The sequence below is a fragment of the Kogia breviceps genome, chromosome 10 (assembly GCF_026419965.1).
Source record: "Kogia breviceps isolate mKogBre1 chromosome 10, mKogBre1 haplotype 1, whole genome shotgun sequence".
NCBI classification, from domain to species: domain Eukaryota; kingdom Metazoa; phylum Chordata; class Mammalia; order Artiodactyla; family Physeteridae; genus Kogia; species Kogia breviceps.
Genome location: NC_081319.1, coordinates 669,393 through 688,534, shown reverse-complemented (window position 1 = coordinate 688,534; position 19,142 = coordinate 669,393). Strand labels below are relative to the sequence as shown.

At 60.3% G+C, this 19,142-nt stretch overlaps 1 protein-coding gene across 4 annotated transcripts in view; it reads left to right on the top strand.

Annotated features, from left to right (window-relative positions):
• Positions 1-19,142, top strand: part of UROC1 (urocanate hydratase 1) — a 42,271-nt gene that overhangs the window by 7,054 nt on the left and 16,075 nt on the right. For 2 of the 4 annotated variants that reach the window (XM_067043260.1, XM_059078141.2), the window contains exons 1-9: positions 6,232-6,357; positions 11,542-11,672; positions 12,347-12,440; positions 13,301-13,360; positions 13,658-13,786; positions 13,894-13,955; positions 17,328-17,394; positions 17,480-17,623; positions 18,524-18,612. In XM_067043260.1, the coding sequence (XP_066899361.1) occupies positions 6,232-6,357; positions 11,542-11,672; positions 12,347-12,440; positions 13,301-13,360; positions 13,658-13,786; positions 13,894-13,955; positions 17,328-17,394; positions 17,480-17,623; positions 18,524-18,612 (902 nt within the window). Of the gene's footprint in view, positions 1-6,231; positions 6,358-11,541; positions 11,673-12,346; positions 12,441-13,300; positions 13,361-13,657; positions 13,787-13,893; positions 13,956-17,327; positions 17,395-17,479; positions 17,624-18,523; positions 18,613-19,142 lie in introns of those variants that run through there. The other 2 variants (XM_067043261.1, XM_067043263.1) reach the window with 1 other exon arrangement.

Here is a 19,142-nt window from a genome sequence, read left to right as displayed (position 1 = left end):
GCGCGCACCACGGCCCTCGGCGCGGGGGCGGGGCGAGGGCTCTGCTCGCCCGGGGCGGGGTGGGGGGGCGAGACGGCGGCTGCTGGGGACCAGCCAGGTGGGCGAGGCGGATCGGCAGGCCAGTCTGCCCGGCCCGCACCCAGTGCAGCGGGGCAGCCGAGCAGTGGTCCAGGGCGCGAAGGGTGGAGACTGCGTGGAGGGAGCCCTGTCGCCGGCGCGGCTCCGTCCTCTTCCGCTTGTCCGGGGGCGCCTTCCTCTACCCTGTCACATTGGCGGATGAGTGGGTCGCGGGAGCACGGTGTCCCCTTGCCTTTTTGCTGCGTTACGCACCAGGGGTGCAGGGGCTGGCTTGGGGCCCTAGCCGCCTGTACATGACTCCCCCGGAACCCCCCTTCCCGGAATCAGGCCCCCCCTGTAGCCTTGTTTTACACGGGGGTCTCCAGGTCCCGCCTGGATCCCCGCGCCTGCAGGCCGCAGCCCGGGGAGAGGGGGGCGGGGCGGGGGGCTGAGGTGGGGGGTCCCACTTCACGCCTCCGGGCATCAGGACTGTTGCGCCTCACCTGCTCCCCCACAGCTGCTGCAGGCCCCAGGGGAGCACGTAGAACTCGCTGAGGACTCCTGAGTGCAGGGGATGACGGTGAATCCCTGGGGGCTGGGGGACCCGGCCTGAACCCAGGGTCTTGATGCCTAGAAATCGGGCTAGCCGGGCACCCACGGGGGCAGCGGGTGCTGTGTGTGCTGGTGTGTGTGCTTGAGCCAACACTGAGCAGCGTGAGTGTGTGGGAAAGGCTGCGTTTCTGAACTGCTTTTGAAGAATCTGGTGATTCTAACCCTGGTGGCGCCACTTACGTGCTGTGTGAGATCAAGAGAGTGGCTTAACCTCTCTGTGCTCCAGTTCCCTCTGCAGTGGGATAGTACTAGGACACACCTCATCATGTTGTGGGAACTAAATGAGAACAGCAGATGTTTGGCACGGCGTCTGGCACTCAGTGAGTGCCATCTAAGTACTTGACGTTGGTGATTATTTTATTTTTACAGTTACTGTCTGTTTCTGGCAGGTGACTCTGGTTTCTGTTAAGGTGCTGGTGTAAAAATTCCTTCCCGTTACGTGTAAGTTTTAAAGGTCTATTTAAAGGAGAATATTAAATAAATAATAGTTCTGCTGTCTTAAAGGTATGGCTCCAAATGCTATGATAGGTCTCAAATGGCAGAGGGGCAGGAAACAGTTCACAGACAAACCAGAAGCTCCTTATTATGACTTTCCAGACACACGGGACAGAGAGCCTTGGGGAGCATCCAGTTCACGCCCAGAATGGCCTGCAGGCAGGGCTGCTGCTGCTCTGGGCCCAGGACCTGGGCTCCCGGTTATCTACACCCCCAGCCGGCCCCCATCTCCCCTACACCTGCATTGGGACCAGCGTTCTCTGTAGGGTCCCAGCCCCTGGCGTCCTTAGGAAGGAGTCTCGGTCCCTGTGCTGCCACCTGGTGGCCAAAGTTGAGGACAACATCTCAGCCCATTCCCGTCCACGAAGGTCCCCGTGTTGGGTCCAGGAGTGGGAGGGTGGGCATGCTCGCCAGAGGCCTAGGGCCTTGGCAGCTCCCCTGAGAAGACGCCAGCTGCGGCCTCTGCCCTCTCACGGGAGTTCGCATGCATTCAAGCCCTCGTTCAACAGGCACTGGGTACCCAGCGGGTGCTGAGGTCCCTAGGGGAGAACAGGACAGGGCGCTCTCTGCCTTCCTGGGTTACAGTATGGGTGGGGGAGGGCATAGGAAGAGGAGCGCACGTGTGCGATCACGACAGGTGGTGAACGTGCTATGAAGAAAATCGGGTGGACGTAGGGAGGTGTGCAGGGCCAGCCTCGGAGGTGCCAGCAGCGGAGGTGAGTAGGTGGCAAGCTGCAGAAGGGACAGCCCTTGCGGAGGCCCTGAGGCGCCCTGCTAGTAGCTGTTGCTAAGTAACAAACTGCCCTAAAATGTAGGCGGTAAACATTTCAATTTCGCTCACAGTTTAGTGGCTGAGGCACTGGGGAAGGGGCTCCATCGGCTGCTTCTCACTGGGGATCTCATGCTACTGCGTCAGGCGGCAGCTGGGTCTGGTGGTCTGGAGGCGGGCCCAGGCCGGCCGACCCGACGGCTCCGTCACAGCTGGACAGACACCGCAGCACTCTCACTCCTCACGCCCCAAGTGGGGTCTGGCTCCGGGGGTGGCTCCCACGGAGCCTCAGGCTCCCTCCTGTTGGTTCCCCGGGAACCACTAGGGGTGCCCCAGCCTCACTCAGAGAAGCACCCAAGCAAGGATTTGCCGGCATGTTTAAAACCACCAAGGGCGTAAAGATGCACAACGCTCCTTGAACAGGAAGCAGCGAGGGGGCTCTGAGGTGGACAAGGTGGATGGGAGAAGTCGGAGAGGCAGACAGGGCGTCCACGCCCCCAGCCCGTTGTGGGCCACGGTGTGGGCTGTTCTCACTGCCCCGCCGCCCTGCCGATGGACTACAGGTTGGGGGGAGGGGGTGGGGAGGGAGGGAGGCTGGGCCGACCCCGGGAGATGCGGGAGTCCCGCTCCTGCAGGTCCGGGAACGCCCGTGGGATGGACAGCGTCGGCGCGGGGAGGTTAAGTAAATCAACACCACCGTGTGTGTGCAAAGCACGGTCTCGCTCTGCTTTATTTTCTCACAGTCAGATTTATATACCCTAAGCGATCACATCATCAGGTGTGTAACTAAAACCTCAGAAGATATTCACAATAGATTGTACCTAACATTTCTAGATGTACTTTTAAAGTAACGCTAAAGGTTCTCAAAACATCATTGTTTTTTCTTAGAGTAGGTTCAGTCCGTACTGATAACAAGGCCAAGCTAATATGTAACAAGCCATTAAAAGGAACTATGGAGGAGGAAGCTTCCCGAACTTTCCTATGTGTCCCAGAGGTCCGCATGGACAGGTTTTAACGACGTATCCCCTAAATCATCTACAATATTTTTCACAATTTAATCTATCACTGTGTTTTTCTGGGCAAGAAGCCTTGTCTGAATGGACGAGTCAGCAATTCCAATGTTGGCAGTCGACTCTGTACGATTAATTCATCCTTATACCAGAACCAACAATACCCATAATCATCTATTACTCCCATGTAGGGCCATTGTTTTTTTTTATCATTGGTGTTTTCCATAGAAACAACCCTACATTTCCAGGTTGTTTGTTTTTTCTCCCACCGGCCAGGGGCTGTTGTTAAAAAGTCCCAATTCGTAGGTTTTGGTTTGGGAGGGGGAAGGGGATGTTTTACACGGTTGAGCTTGGGACGGGGGGGGGGGGGGCAAATCCCCCATGGACTTTTTCAAGGCAGAAGCACAAAAGGACAAAACAGCTCAGAAGAGATGTAGTCAGCTTCCTGGGCGCAGCACTGCCCTGCAGCGCTGTCTTGGTGTTGTTCCGTGACCCTGTCGTGGCACAGAGGCTACAGGCTGGCTTCCAACAGGGAGAGGTGAGGGGTGTGGACCAGGGTGCCGTGGTCTCAGGGTCCCGGCTATCCTTTGAAAGTAGAGGGGTCAGAGGTCAGGGTGCCTCAGAGAAGCCGCCCAGGGCGGCAGGGTGTCTGGAGGGGAAGCAGAGACTAGGTTGATGGCTCGAGAAGGCCTGATGGGCCTGCTGGTGACACGGCAGAGACTGGGGCCCAGTGTGGCCTGGGTGGAGGTCCCAGGCGGGCAGGGCTGGGCTTTCAGTGCTGGTCACCAGGTGCTAGGAGGAGACGTGGCCAGGACAGGAGTAGCCACTAGAAGTGACGGGAGGGGAGACTAAGGCAGGCACTCGACGCTGAAGAGGACAGGCCACGGCCAGCACCAGGAGCCCAAGGCCGGAGGCCCAGGGAGGCACATGCTGAGGGCCTGCCTGCCTTTCTTTACTCCTTGTTAGTTTCACATTTTATTTGGTTTGTCCATGGAGCAAAATTCAAAAACCCCACAGTTCTCTTGAATTGAGGTGAAATTCAGATACCATAAAATTACTTATTGAAAAGTGTACAGTTCAGTGGCATTTAGTGCCCTGGCAATGTGGAAAAAAGCACCAGTCTTACAGGGAAGGGTCTCCTTTCCTCCTGTTCTCTCCCAGTTCCTTGTGGATCCTTCAGAGACAGTTCATGCCCACGTGTATACGTTTTCTTTGCTTTCTGTGCTACTACATTGCTCTGCTCCTTGCTTTTTTGATAGTGGCAGCAATTAGAAAAATAACATCTTATCTGGTGCTGATTCTGTGCAGGCGCTGTTCTAAGACCTTCACGTGTGCTACCTCGTTTAACCCTCAGATAGATCCCACGTGGTAGCTACTGTTACCGCTTTCATTTTACAGACCAAGAAACTGAGGCACAGAGAGGCTAAGGAACTGACCCAAGGAGCTACAGCTCATGAGTGGTATAGCCAGGTTCCAACTTACCTGGCAGCCATATTTAACATCTGTGAGATCCCAGTGCTTTTAAATAGCTTTTAGGGTGTTTAAAAATTAAACTGTTTATTTGGGGATCCTTGTAGATTCACGTGCAGTTGTAAGAAATAGTGAGAGAGAGACCCGGGTGCCCTGTTCCCCCCACTGTCTGTAGCACGAGGTCACAACCAGGACACGGATACAGTCCCCGCTTCCGTTCAGGACAGCGGAAAATGTTTTTAATTGGTTGCAAACATTTAAAAGTGAGATTTCACAAAAAGTGTTAGATTTGTGGCTTCTCTTGAGGCCTCGCCCAGAAGCAAATCCTGAGTGGAGGTCTCGGTACAGCCTGTCTGTTGGGGACATGGGGTGGGGACACCTGCGGGGCAGCTCAGCCCACTCCTACCAGGGGCTCCCCAGAGCTGCTACCTCCACCCACGCCCTGCCGGGGCGAGGGCCTTGGGGTATCTGCCCACCGCTGTTGCTGGCAGAGAGCTGCTCCCCAGCAGACGGGGAGGGGGCTGGCGATTCTCCAGCCCTTGCCGCCCCCCTCTGAGCGGGAGGTGCAGGTACAGCCCGCTGGCGGTCACAGCTGAGTGACCTACAGGCCCAGGCAGGGGCCTGTCCCCAGTGCCCGTAGCGGTGCCGGGCCAGGACACTGCCCAGTCCCTGGCGTTGGAGAGAGCGTTGGATGGACGGCTGCGAGCCTGGGTACGTGTCTGCTGCTCACCTTCCGAGGCAGCCTCCCCGCCACGTGGACACAGAGTAGCTCGCTGCCCGGCCGGAGATCTGGGAGGTCAAGGGGCGGCTGGAGCCAGACCCCTCGGCTCCAAGGGCCCCGATCCCAGCTCCACCAGGACTAGCTGTGTGGCCTTGGGCAGCTTCCACACCTATGAAACGGGACAGTGGGCCCCACAGGCCGCTGAGGGGACGGGGTGCTCCGAGGAACACCCATCGGGAGGTGTCAGCCTCCTGCTCTCGTGCCAAGTGCAGGCCCCATGCTGGGCGCTCACCTAAATGGCTGCGTGCCTCCCACGCCTTGTGTGGATTGGGACTTGGCCCAAGGCCGCAGGGCTGGCCAGCAGCTGAGCTGGGTTCACAGCCAGGTGTGTTGCCTCCCCGGGCCCCTGGGATTCTAGGGGGCCCTCTTCCTGGCTGTGCGAGTGGCCCCGGGGCCTCAGCTCCCCCAACCGGAGTGCGGGGCTAAGGAGCAGCGCCTCCCCCCAGAGGCGCTCGTGGGATGGGGCCTCGCCGAGAGCTCGGGAAGGGGTGGGGCAGCGGGCGCCTCAGTGGGGGCTGAGGGGGGCGTAGCTGCCGCCGGCCGGGCTCCCGCCACCCCTGTCACCCAGGGGGCAGGGAGGAGGGATACGAGGGGCACCACGCTCTGTGCCGCGTCAGTGTCACGGGCGCCCCCGTCATCGAGACACAAACGCCACGTCGCCTGCCTGGTGTAACTCCCCCACGAGACGAACCCGAACACGAGAGCGCTCCCCATGCTGTGTCCTAGAAAACACACCGCTCAGGGCCAGCACCCCACTAGAAGGACAAACGGACCCTCACCCAGGCGTCCCTGGCAGGGAGCCTACCGCTCCCAGGACACCGCCCCCAGGTCAACACTGCGGGCCGCCAGCCTGGGGGCCGTGACCCTACGACCTACGACCTACGACCTACGCACGGCTCCTTCCGGAGGCCCGGGGACCAATGAGGGGCTGGAAGAGGTGGGCCTAGAGCCAGAGGACCCCGCCCAGCTGGACCTCGACGGCCTAGTCTCTCCGGGGCCCCCGCACGTAGTGGGTCTCCGCCTCGACTCCGCCAGCCATGTCCAGCCTCCAGGCGCTGTGCTCCGGCCTGCCCTTGCGGCCCCTCCCAGAGAACCGTGGACGCTGGGCCGGGGTGCCCCACGCCCCGGTCAGGACCCCCGGCCTCAGCCCCGCTGAGGAGCAGGTAAGAGGCTGGGCCCCCTCCTGCAGGGCCGTTTGCCCTCTGGGCGGTCCGGCTGGGCAGTGCCCACGCCCTGCCGTGAGCCGGGTGTGCCAGACTCCTTCACACCCAATATCCCTCATTCTTTGCCCAGCGGCCGCCCTGGGGTGTAGGACTCCGGCCCCCATTTACTGATGGGGAGGGACCCTGGCGCTCACGATCACCCAGCCAGGAAGCGGGGGCCCGTGGCCGCCTCCAGCCCAGGAAGGCGAAGTGAGCGCAGGAGCCGGACTGCACGTCCTGCCCCAGCTTCCGGAGCCTGAGCCACCAGGTGCCCCCCTCCTGACCGTGACACAGGTGTGTGCAGGCGGCTGGAATGCGCAGAGAAAGCGCTTTCTCCTGTTTTTCTTTACTGAGGATGGCTTGACAACTTCAGGAACCGCGGGGGAAAGTAGCAAATACAAGTGAGCGCAGAGACTAAAAGAGGGATCCCGCCGCCCCGGACAGAGGCTGCTGCCCTCCCGGGGCGGCCGTGGGAGGGGGGGGCACGGGGCGTGCAAACTGGAGGTGCTGGCGGGCGGACCAGGCGGACCTTAGAGTTTCCGCCCTGGTCACCTTCCTGCTGGGCGCCAATGCCTCGACCTTGGGTGTGGGGACCCAGAGGGCTCTGCCGCCTGCGCACCCCGGGGGACACCCTGATGGGCGGTGATGGAATCAGCTGGAGGACGCGGGCCCTTGGAGTGCGGAGACGCGCGGTCCGGGGAGTCTGAGCTGTGGAAGGGGCTGAATCCTCGGCGCGGGTGCCCGGGGCGTGGGGCGCCTGCAGCTAGCTGGCCCTGGGGGACAAGGAGAAATAGGCGTGTTGATCTGTGCCCCTCCCCCTTCCTGCTGCTGTTTGGTCTTTGACCCGGGTTCCTGACACTGAGCTCCTAGATCTGCTGCAATTCCCTGGGCGGTAGGAGGCCACTCCGGGGGGCTCCCGGTCGGGGCTGGTCACCAGAGAGACCAAGCCGGGGCTGCACGTTGGAAATCTCAACGTGAGGGGCCGGGAATGGAGTGAATGACCCGTCGTGCCTCCGCCTCCCCAATCCCCCAGCTACAGGGTTGGCGGCGTCTGGGTTTGTGCACACGTGGGGGTGCCGGGGGACGCCTGCCCCTCCCCCCACCCCCGCCGAGGGTTGCTGCTCACCTGTACCCTTTGTCACATCCTTTGTTATATAGTAAACCGGCCACCGTGTGCCCCCGAGTTCTGTGAGCCATTCTGGCGAATTATTAAACCCGAGGAGGGGCGTGGGCTCCCCATTTCTGGCTGGTTGGTCAGGAGCACAGGCGACAGTGGGGCGTGTAATTGGCGTCTGAAGCGGGGCCGTCTGGTGGGGCTGAGCCCTCAGCCTGGGGGTGGGCTCTGGGCGGACCGTGGCCCACGGTGTCCCGGCGGGACTGAAGTGAAGGTCGCCGGCCGGGCGGGGGGAGCAGTGGGTGTTGGAGAGCCCACGCGTCCGCTCCCCGCCGGGACCTGCGAGAGGACCCGAGAGCTCCTGCTGGACAGGCCCAGACCCAGGGACGGCTTCCTCGGCGGCCGGCTTTACGCTTTCCTGTGGCTGGTTTTCTGTTTTATTTATATGTCCCTTTGAATTTTGACATAAGCTTTTAAAGGCAGTTTTAAGAGATAAGTCAAATATTATAAAGTTTTATAATCTTTTGGTGTCTCCAGACACTTTCTATGTGCGCACAAGGTGTGTGTGTCCTGTGTCTCCGTCCTTCTTAAAGGCATAAGTGGAAGCTTTCCATACAGGCTGGTTTCTTTTTTGCGGTACGCGGGCCTCTCACTGCTGTGGCCTCTCCGGTCGCCGAGCACAGGCTCCGGACGCGCAGGCTCAGCGGCCACGGCTCACGGGCCCAGCCGCTCCACAGCACGTGGGATCCTCCCGGACCGTTGCACGAACCCACGTCCCCGGCATCGGCAGGCGGACTCTCAACCGCTGCGCCACCAGGGAAACAAACCCCAGGCTGGTTTCTTTTGAGGCTGTTCCTTGTTGGTGCATTTGGAGCTGCCCCATTGTTTGAACTGTTGCTGTTTTTCGTGGTTTGGATGAACGAAAACGTGCTTCACTCTTTGTTCTTCTTTAAGTGGATTTCTGTTGAAACGCAGAGGATGGTCTGGCTGCCGCGTTTCGGTCACTGTGGGACTGTAGTGCAGAGGGAGGGTCTCGTCACGTCCTGTTAGAGACGCCCTCGGCATCCCCGCTTCCCCACGTGCAGCTTCTCTTACCGATATTTCCCCAAAGCGTGCCCCACCCTCAGGGGCTGTGCTGGACCTGAGATCCCAGGTCTGAAGACCTCCCACCACTGTTGACCATAATCCTCAGCTTCTTGAGGGTGGGGTTCTGTGGGGCTCACTTCTGGGTCTTCAGTGATGCCAGAGCTGTTTGTTGAATGAGTGAACAAGACCATGTGCGAAGCGCCCGAACCAACACCCTCCAAGAGTTCAGCAGGCAGGAGAAACCTAGGAAAGCTTCTTGGAGGAGGGGGTCTTGGCACCAGGGGCAAGGTTCCCAGACTTGGAGATCTGAGCGGCGGGGCACGTGAGACAGAAGGAGGCAGTGAGCGGAGATGCAGAGACGGGCCTGTGCAAAGTCAGCTGGGGTGGACGGGGCCCCACGTAGGCCCCAGCTGGGGTCCGACCTCAAGAGCCGGGCCCAGCCTGACTACTGGGGGGCCTGGATTCCTACCAGTCTGTGCCGTGTCAGGAGCCCATGACGGTCTCGGAGCAGGAGTGTGACTTGCTGCTTGGCATGCTGCCCACAGAGAGCGAGGGCTGGCGCAGAGCTCCTGGGGGGCAGGTGGACAGGGGCCTGGCGTGGAGGCCATGAGTGTGCAGACGGTCGTCCTGGCAGCTGGCCCCCCAGTGGCCCGTGTGTGCCAGGTGCCAGGTGAACAGCCCTGTGAGGTGGGGGCCGTCTGCTCATTTTACAGAAGAGGATGCTGACGGTCAGAGAGGTAAGGTGTGCAGGCTGGATAAGACAAAGGGAAGGATTCTCCCCTCAGAGACTCCTGAAGCTCCAGCCCTGCTGCATCATTTTCCAGCCTCCAGAGGCGCCTGCGTTCCTGGGCTCCTGGGCCCATCCTCTGTCTCCAAAGCTGGCAGCACTGCACATTGAAATCCCTCTTTCTCGCTCTGACTCTCCCCTCTCCTCTCAGCAGGACACTTGTAATTACTAGGGCTGCCCTGGACAGGCAGGGTCAGCTGACATCTCAAAACCCTTCCGTCATCACATCTGCAAAGTCTCTTTTGCCGGGTCGCATAACGTGTTCCCGGGGAACAGGGTGTGGACATCTTTGGGGGCCATAATTCTGTCCCCCATCCCATCAGGCACCCACAATTCTCCAGCCCAATGGCTGAACACGGGACTTTTATGAAATAATCCCATGACCCTAAGGGTACAGGCCACTGAGCTTGTCCGATTCTTATGCCTGTGAGGTCAAGGTCGGGGAGGTGGAGGGGTCTCTAGAATTCTCTCCAGTTTATGTGCCTTAGATACTTCTGATTTTGCCAGTAAGAGCCCACCTGTAACTGCTTTCTGTGATTAACAGGCCACAGTCTCACCTCTGAAAATCCAGGTGCTACACAGCAGACCCTCCAGGGCAGACTTGCCGTGCAGCTGAGGTGGTAGCGTTGCGGCATGAGTGCCAGCTGACCCCGGGGCTGAATCCCCAAGTATGGCCCCCACGGGCTCTTCCTGGTAGCGTCTGAAGTAAACTGAAGACCTTTTAACAAGGAAGCCGCAAAGCTGGGGAGGAGGAGAAGCAAGTAATGCCCCAGGCTCTCGCTTGGGCGTCTCTACAGGAACAGGAGGGCGCAGCGCTGCACCACGTGCTGGGCCGTGCTCGTTACCTCGTTAGTCCTTCCAGCGACACGGCCAAGCCGGCGTCCCGAGGGACGCAGAGACAGGCACGCGGCCTCCCGGGCTGGTCCAGCCGGTGCTTAGCGGGACCGGGTAGGCAGCTGTGCCTGCCTGTCCGAGCTCACTGGGAAACCGTGCCGCCTCTCCACCTGGCCTGTCCTCATGGGGCCTCCTCTGCTGAGGCTGCGTCTCATCCCACCGGGGCCAGGTCACACGCCTGTCCGAGTTGCATTTTCTCGTCCTGACCCCGAGAACTGCCCCCATTCGAGCCTGGAGGATTGAATCCAGGCCAGCAGAGCTGCTGCTTTTTTAATTTTTTCACTCAAGAAATAGTCACCGCAGGCCTGTTATGTAAATTCAGACACAGAAGATAAAGTTATTGAGCAAAAGTGTAATAGAAGGCAACTTTGCTGAACTAGTAAAAATGTGAAATTTTGGGTAAAAAGACAGTTTATCGTTGAAAAAACAAAAAGAAACCCCAGTGTAGAATAGTCCACATGAAGACATATCCGGGCTGATTTTCTGAATTTCAGGGACAAAGAGAAATTCACCAATCCTGAGATGGACATTGTACACAAGGAGAAATAGCCCACCAGCTGTGAAGTGGGCTTAGGGGGTCGGAACCAGTGTGCGTTAGGAAATGAAATAAAAGAAGCTACAGTTGGGTAGATGTATTAGGGTCCGTGTAGTAAGGTCAAGCCTCCCGTGGAGTGTGTGTGTGTGTGTGTGTGTGTGTGTGACACGTTGCTTTTGAAACATTTCTGTAAATGTTCAGTTTGTCTTGGCAAGCTCTGATTACAAGCTGTACACTGATAGAAAAAACCACCCAACCTCTGCATCGAGGTGTAATATGGACCCCAGAGGCCCAGGCGCTTGTCCCCGTCTTCAGCCACTGCCCTGGGCCTCCCGGAGCTGTGTGCCGCCCGAGGCTGCCGGCCACGCTGGGTGCTGCTTCCGGCCCCGGCCTGTCAGCCTGCCCCCCCCCTTGAGTCCGTACCTGCCGCTGGAGCCACAGGCCTGGGGCAGCCCCTCTCTGGTCCTCGCCTTGGGTCAAGCAGCCTGGTCCCCGGTGAGCCAGAAGAGCGAGGGACTCGAGGGCTGCCGACGGGAAGCAGGAAGGGCAGTCAGGGAAGGCTTCCTGCAGGAGGCATCATGGTAGGCTGGCCTGGGGTGAGGACCGGGCAGTCTCCGGACGGGGCCCTGGGCTTCTGAGTAGAGCAGAGGCCAATCCAGGTGGGGAGGCCTTGGCCTGGAGCCCGCAACCCCCGCCACCCTCACCTCTCTCCCCTTCCCCCGCTCGTAGCTGGCGCTGAGGAATGCCCTTCGGTACTTCCCCCCGGACACCCAGGAGCTGCTGGCCCCCGAGTTTGCCCAGGAGCTGCGACTGTACGGGCACATCTACATGTACCGCTTCTGCCCCGACATTGAAATGAAGTGAGTGCGGCGGGCACAGCTTCACAGGGGCCCAGAGTGGGAGGCTCCCTGGAGGGACCCTGCTGGGGGTCGGGGCACGGGGAGGGGAGGTGCAGGCTGTTCCCACGAGGAGGCCCATGGATGCATCTGCCCTGGGCCAGGCTTGGGGCTGCAGCCAGGTCCGGGCAGGAGGATCTGCCTTCCTCACCGTCCCCAGGAGATGCTGCCCCTACCCGGGCATCACACTCTGAGCACCGTTGTTCTTGGAAATGCCAGGAGCGCAGACTGTCTGCAATGCCCCCACAAAGCAGGAGCCACGTGCCCCGGCTCCTGTCTGGGCCTCCTGGCCCGGCACCCACTGCAGCATTGGTGCCCAGGGGCACTGACGGCCTGCAGGAAAGGACGGACAAATCCAGGCCACCCGGAGGAGAGGCTTCAGCTCTGCTTTGAAGTCTCCGCTTTATCCCAGTCGGAGCCTGCCCACTGCGGAGGGAGGGCGGCCTGCGGGGGGAGCGCCCGCACGAAGCAGGAGGGCGTCGGAACCACCTCCTGCCGGGAGTTCCAGGGCGCCTTCTGCGGGGTGCCAGGGCTTTGCCGTCCAGCTCTGCGCCCAGGCCAGGCTGGGCCCGAGCTTCAGCGGGGAGGACGCCTGTGCCCGCCCGTCGTCAGGCCTGGCAGCTGCACCCCCTTTGCAGGGCCTACCCGGTGGAGCAGTACCCCTGCCGGACGAGGGTGGCTGCGGCGGTCATGCACATGATCATGAACAACCTGGACCCTGCGGTGGCCCAGGTGACGGCCGGGGGCCGGGGGCCGGGGGCCGGGGGCCGGGGGCGGGGGCCGGCGGTGGAAGCGGAGTGGGAGAAACACGTGAACTGCTCCCAAGCTTTTCATTCAGAAATAATTCTCGGTAGATTTGAGGGAAGTTGCAAGGGCCGTGCAGAGGGGACGTCATCCCCTTCCCCGGGGCGCCTCCAGCAGCTGCATCTTCGGTAACTATGGCGCCGCATCGGCACCTCGGCGCCAGCGCCGCTACAGCAGACACACGTGTAATTTTACATTTTCTAATGGCCACGTGCAAACTGAAGAGAAACAGAGTTAATGCTGTAGTTTGTGCCAATATATCCAAAATATTATCAGTTAACATGTAATCATCAATATAAATATTTGGTAGGTTTTTTTTCCTACTAAGTCTTTGAAACCAGGGGTACGTTTTACCCCTAGACCTTGTCAGACGGGCTGCGGCTCAAGCGCTCGGAGGCCACACGTGCCTTTCCTGGCGTCCTTGAGCGCCAGTCTGTACCTCTGACACCCATATTCAAGAAAGGTTAGGCTTCGGGGGTCCCTGAGTATTTTACTTGAGGGTGGAAGGGTCCTAGGATGTGACCGCTCCGGGTGGTGGCGGGAGCTTCCTCGGCCGCGGCCCCAGACACACCCCTGACACCGACCCCAGAGCCAGCTCTGACGCTCACCCAGGCTGCGCTCTTGCCCGGTCACGGGCGGGCCGCTGTCCCCGGGGCTTACCCCTTCTGGCTCCGCCCCTGCCCCCCACTCGTCCTTGGGGGGCCATCGGCCACCTGGCCCCTGAGCCCGGCGCAGGCAGGGGCCTCCCTTCCAGGCCCCCTTCTCAGACCGCACCGTGTCCTCCCCAGTTTCCCCAGGAGCTCGTGACCTACGGAGGAAACGGGCAGGTGTTCAGCAACTGGGCTCAGGTACGCTGGACCGTGTGGCCGGGCCCCGCCCCGACCCCGGGCCTTTCTTCCCCCACATCCTCTGGCCTGGAAGCACCTTACAGACCAGGCTCAGGACTCGGGGCTCTGCCTCCCTGATGCCTGAGATCCCAGCCCTGGAGGCTACTTGGGGACGTCGGAGGTCCTGAGGGAGAGCCACCGGAGGGTAGAGGGCTCTGGGCAGGACAGCTAGGGCCTGGGGGGGGCGGGGGCGGCGGGACTTGGGGCTGGTACAGGGCCCCCGCTCACAGAGCCCCCCGTGTTTCGCTCTCCCCACAGTTCTGGCTGACGATGTCCTACTTGTCCCAGATGACCGAGGAGCAGACGCTGGTCATGTACAGCGGACACCCCCTGGGCCTCTTCCCCAGCAGCCCCGGGGCCCCAAGGCTGGTCATCACCAATGGGATGGTGGGTCCCCGGGCAGCGGGGAGGGCCAGGTGCCCGCACGCCCGCCGGGCCATCGTCCCCAAGGGCACGGCGCTGCCCCCAGCCCTCAGCCCAGCCCTCTTGTGCAGGTCATTCCCAACTACTCCTCCAGGATGGAGTACGAGAAGCTCTTTGCCATGGGGGTGACGATGTAAGTACTGTTTCAGCTTATGTTACGGCCTTCGCCAGGCTTTATGATAAGGCAGTGCAGCAATAGTAACTACAACTTTGAAAAGCCCTCACAATCAAAGCTCTATAGCACGGTTTCGCATTTATGTATTTCCCGCTAGTTTTCATAGATACGCCTACCATTTTCATATAGGTGTGAGCAAGTGAACATACGATTTAAATCCTACTTTTGCAACAATTTACGATCGGATTCAAACATACAGAAAACTGACAGAATTAACAGGGAACACCAACATTCTGTGATTAATATGCTACTAAATTCACTTGATCTCCTGTCTGTCTATCCTCCCATCCCTAGATCCACGATCATTTTTTTGATGCGTCTCAAAGTAAGCTGCAGATATTGTTGCCTGGAATTCAGTATTTGTCCTTAGTTTTTTTTTTTTTTTTTTTTTTTTTTTTGCGGCATGCGGGCCTCTCACTGTTGTGGCCTCTCCCGTTGCGGAGCACAGGCTCCGGACGCGCAGGCTCAGCGGCCACGGCTCACGGGCCCAGCCGCTCCGCGGCACGTGGGATCCCCCCGGACCGGGGCACGAACCCGCGTCCCCTGCCTCGGCAGGCGGACTCTCAACCACTGCACCACCAGGGAAACCCTTTCTTTCTTTTTTTAATGTTTATTTATTTGGCCGCGATGGGTCTTAGTGGCGGCATGCGGGCTTCTTAGTGGCGGCATGCGTGTGGGTTCTGGCTCCCTGACAAGGGATCCAACCGGGACCCCTGCATTGGGAGCACGGAGTCTTAGCCACTGGACCGCCAGGGAAGTCCCCACAGGGTTTTTTGGTCTTGGAGTGAAATTTACATGTCACAAATGCACCAACGCACACGTCACGGGCTCCGTTCTGTGAGCTCTGACGATGCGTGTGTCTGTGCAGCCCCCGAGCGCTGTCACATTAACGCTCCAATGGGAGCTGTTCCCTCAGACGTTGTAGAAGGAGCCACAGCGAGAGGGGAACCTCCTCCCGCCCAGACGCCCCAGTTCACAACGTCTCCTGTGTCCTGCCCGACCCCCCGTGCGTGTGCGGACGCTCCGCGGGGGGGGCTGCACAGCCAGGGACAACGCCCCCTGCGCCTGTCCCCTCCTCGGGATTCGGGCCGACTTGCTCGGTTGCCCCGGCAGTGCTCAGTTGCGCTGTTATTTATTTAGCTCACTTGCCACCTGGTTTGGGTTGTTCCCAGTGTCCTGGGAATGTAAAGAACGAGCCAGGACATGCCTGATCTGCACGCGTTTGTGGGTCTCCGGGAGCGGTGCTCCGGCATCGTAACCACGTAAAGTGTGAGCAAGTCTCCGTGCTGGGGGCCACCCCGCCGGGGGCCTCGGGCCGAGAGCCTATGAATGATTGTAATCATGGTCCCCGGCACTTGTTCTAGGGTTTGCAGAAGCCTCTGGGCTCGGGGCCCTTATTAACCCATTTTGTGGAGGAAGAAGGCTCAGAAACCCAATTACCTTTTTCCTTCGTCATAAGTCGTTACTGTTATTATATAATAAGTTGCTGTTACTATTACCTATTATGAGGCCTGACGACCTCTTCTGTACCAGCGGGAGCAGGGGGACAGTTGGTGTCTGCTCGGCGGCCTGCGTGCGGCCGTGGATCAGCCCCTGGGCTCCTGTCCTGCAGGCTCAGGACAGACGTTTCAAGGGGCAGAGCTGCAGCGTCAGACCTGGTCTGGCTGCCCCTGAGGGCTGACCCCAGGCTCTGCGAGCAGTTGACCAAAGGGAAGGTGCAAATCACCACAGAGGTGGGAAGGGGTTACCTGTATAAGGAATCGGGGAAGTGCTGACCAGGGCGAGGCCTTTTCACCATCAGGCTGACAGAAATGGAACCGGTCCCCTCCGTGGTGGGGGGTGCGTGGGGGGAACAGGCAGCCACAGGCTGGGGTGTCAGGGTCTACACAGCGAGGCTGGGGGCACGGGAGGGCCACGTCCAGTGACTGCAGTCAAAGTCCCAAATGGAGACAACTCTGACCTCAAGATTTTACCCCCAAGAGTGGTCTCAGGTGGGACAAAGGACGGAATCAGAAGGACTTAAAATGGGTTCCCAGCCAGGGAACAGGCCCTGCGGCGGGGTCCGATGCTTTCACCCGCCTCCCTGGTAGGTGTTTATCACGTCAGCATGATTTTCTTACGTCCTGTCATGTTCACACGAACTTGCGAGGCAGAGGTCATGACTCCCCATTTCATGGAAGAGGAAGCAGAGGTTCTGAATGGTCCAGTGCTTTGTCCCAGGTATGGGATCTGCTGGAATCAGGATGCAGCCTGACCCAGAGGAGAGAGGGTCCAGAAAGTGACTGGGGGACAGCAGCCTCTAGGGTCTCCTGACCTCAGTGGCCCTCAGGGAAGAGTAAAACTAAGACAACAGGGCTTCCCTGGTGGCGCAGTGGTTGAGAGTCCGCCTGCCGATGCGGGGGACACGGGTTCGCCCTCCGGTCCGGAAGATCCCACATGCCGCGGAGCGGCTGGGCCCGTGAGCCGTGGCCACTGAGCCTGCGCGTCCGGAGCCTGTGCTCCGCAGCGGGAGAGGCCACAACAGTGAGAGGCCCGCGTACCACAAAAAAAAAAAAAAAAAAAACTAAGACAACAGCAGAATTTTCCATCACACTGCCAAAAACTCAAATGTTGGATAATTATCATGTGATGCTTACGCCCTGCTGGGGACAGTCACTCTGGAATGTGATCTATTAGTATCCTAATGCTGTCTGTTAGTATTTTAAATGTATTTAAAATCTATTTGTATTTTAAATACTAATGTTGTCTGTTAGTATTTTAAATGTTTGCCCTGATGCCCTGGCACCCCCTTCCTGGATTCTACCCTGGAGGGCACGGCAGGGCCAGGGAGGTCGCTTACTGCAGCCCCGTCCTGTGGCCCAGCCGAGCCGCCCGGCGGACCGACGGGGAGAGGGCACACCCTGCGACCTCTGACGGGTTTGACTGTGGAGCCACGAAAGGTCTGCGGGCGCTGACATGGAAAGGCCCCTACAGGCCTTGTGTCTGGGGGAAACACAGCTCCAGAAACAGCGCTCACTCAGCCAGCAATAACCGCTCGCGCAAAACGAGCGCCGTGCGCTGGGCTCTGCCCTGCGTGCCCGCACTCGAGTCTCCGGTGTCCCCTGACGGGTGGCAGAGCTCCCCTCCCCGGCCCCCGTGAAGGTGTCGGGACGTCCCGGGACCCCGCAGGCTGTCTGGATTCGGGGTGTTGCCGGGAGGCCGCGGCCCTTTCCGCTCTGCGTGGCCCCGGCCCCGGGTCTCCTCCTGCAGGAGCGGCTCGAGAGTGCATTTTAGGCCACGTGAGGCGGGGCCCCAGGCACCGGCTCACCCCGCTTCCCCCTCTGTGGGCAGGTACGGCCAGATGACGGCGGGCAGTTACTGCTACATTGGTCCCCAAGGCATCGTCCACGGCACAGTGGTGAGAGACGGGCCACGGCTGCCCACGGGCCTGGGGGGGGCGGGCAGGCTGGCGTGGATCGTGAACCCGGGTCATCGCCCCGCAGCTCACCGTGCTGAACGCCGGGCGGCGGTACCTGGGCGTCCAGGACCTGGCCGGGAAGGTCTTTGTCACCTCCGGGCTCGGCGGGATGAGTGGGGCTCAGGCCAAAGCCGCCGTCATCGTGGGGTGCGTTGGCGTGATTGCAGAGGTGAGCTGGCGGGAGCGCCGCCCCGCCCTCCCCCAGGGCCCCCCACCCCCGCCCGCCCCCTCTTCTCTCGCCCTCACCGCCCAAGCCTCCCAGCCTGGGTCCCCAGGGCAGCGAACGCCCCTGCCTTCCAAGAGCTCATCACCTGCCAGGGCCAGTGCCTGCCGACACTGTGCCGTGAAACCGCCAGCCCGAGGCCTGGCTTCCCTTGCCCTGGGGCCCTGGAGTACAGCCTGTGAATAAGCGAGCCAGGCTCCGCCATATCGGACAGAGCGGTCGGTCGGGGGAGGCCCGGGGAGAGCGCCGCCGGCAGGAAGAGAGGAAGGGAGCCGAAGAGGAGGGTGGCTGTGAGGAAAGCGTGGGGGCACGCGCCCGTGGGATCGGCCCTTGGCTGATAGGAAGCCTGTGACATGCACAGGTGTACTTGTCAGGAACCCACCTGGCTGCAGGTGACAGAAAACCCAACGAGAGCGGCTTACGCAAAGAGGGTTTTATTTTTCTCATGTGACCAGCAGGGCTGGCACTGGCTCAGGGTCAACATCTCTAGATTCTCTGGGGCTTCCCTGGTGCACACACAGGTGGCTGCCCCAGCCCCAGCCGTCCCATCTACATTCAGGGCAGGGAAAAGGAGAAGTGCCAGCTACGGCTGACTCTATTTTAGCAGGAAAATAATGCCTGAGAAACTCCTTCTTTTACTTCACCAGTCAGTAGGGGACCGAAGGGACGTTGTTATCCGCGAGGGAGGCTGGAGGCGGTGGGAGGGCACTTGTGATTAGGTAGGATGTGATTCACCCCTTTGTCGGTGCGAGGCGGGAGGGGGCGTAAGTACCGACGGCGGCTCGTAGGGTCTACCTGGCCCTGTGGGGAAAGGGGGTGACCCCCACCCACGCCTTGTGGTCCCAGGTGGATGGGGCGGCCCTCATGAAACGCCACAAGCAAGGTTGGCTGATGGAAGTGACCGACAGCTTGGACCGCTGCATTGAAAGACTCAGGTACAGTGTCCGGCTCGGGGGGAGACCGGGCTGGGAACTTCTAAACCTCTGCTCCCCGCTGGTCCCTTCCGCGAGCGTGGGGGAAGCCCGTGTGCATCCGTGGTGCCCAGACACGTGGCCTAACAGACTCGGTAGTTTTCTCGGTGACCCCGACGCTCGGCCACAGTTTTGCAAAGAGCATGTCTTGCGTTTCTCCCCGTGGTGCCTCGGTGCCCAGCCCAGAGCCTGGCACACAGTAGGTGCTGCTCGGATCTGCTCCGCCCCCGGGAGGTGGAGCTTCTCCTCAACAGGACCCCGTCAGGTTCTGCAAGGCCCGTCCTCCTCCCCGAGGGGGTCTCGGCTGCTCCTGTGGCGCTGGGCCCCTCCCCGCTGCGTGCTGTCTCCTCGGCTATCTCAGCGGGGACGGGGCAGGGCCGCCCTGGAGGCCGCTGATCAGGTGCCCTTTATGAAGCATCCTCTCAACGAAGCTGCTCTGCAGAACTGAGCCCCGTGTGGGGAGTTCGCCTCTGCACAGCGGGCTCCACCTGCTG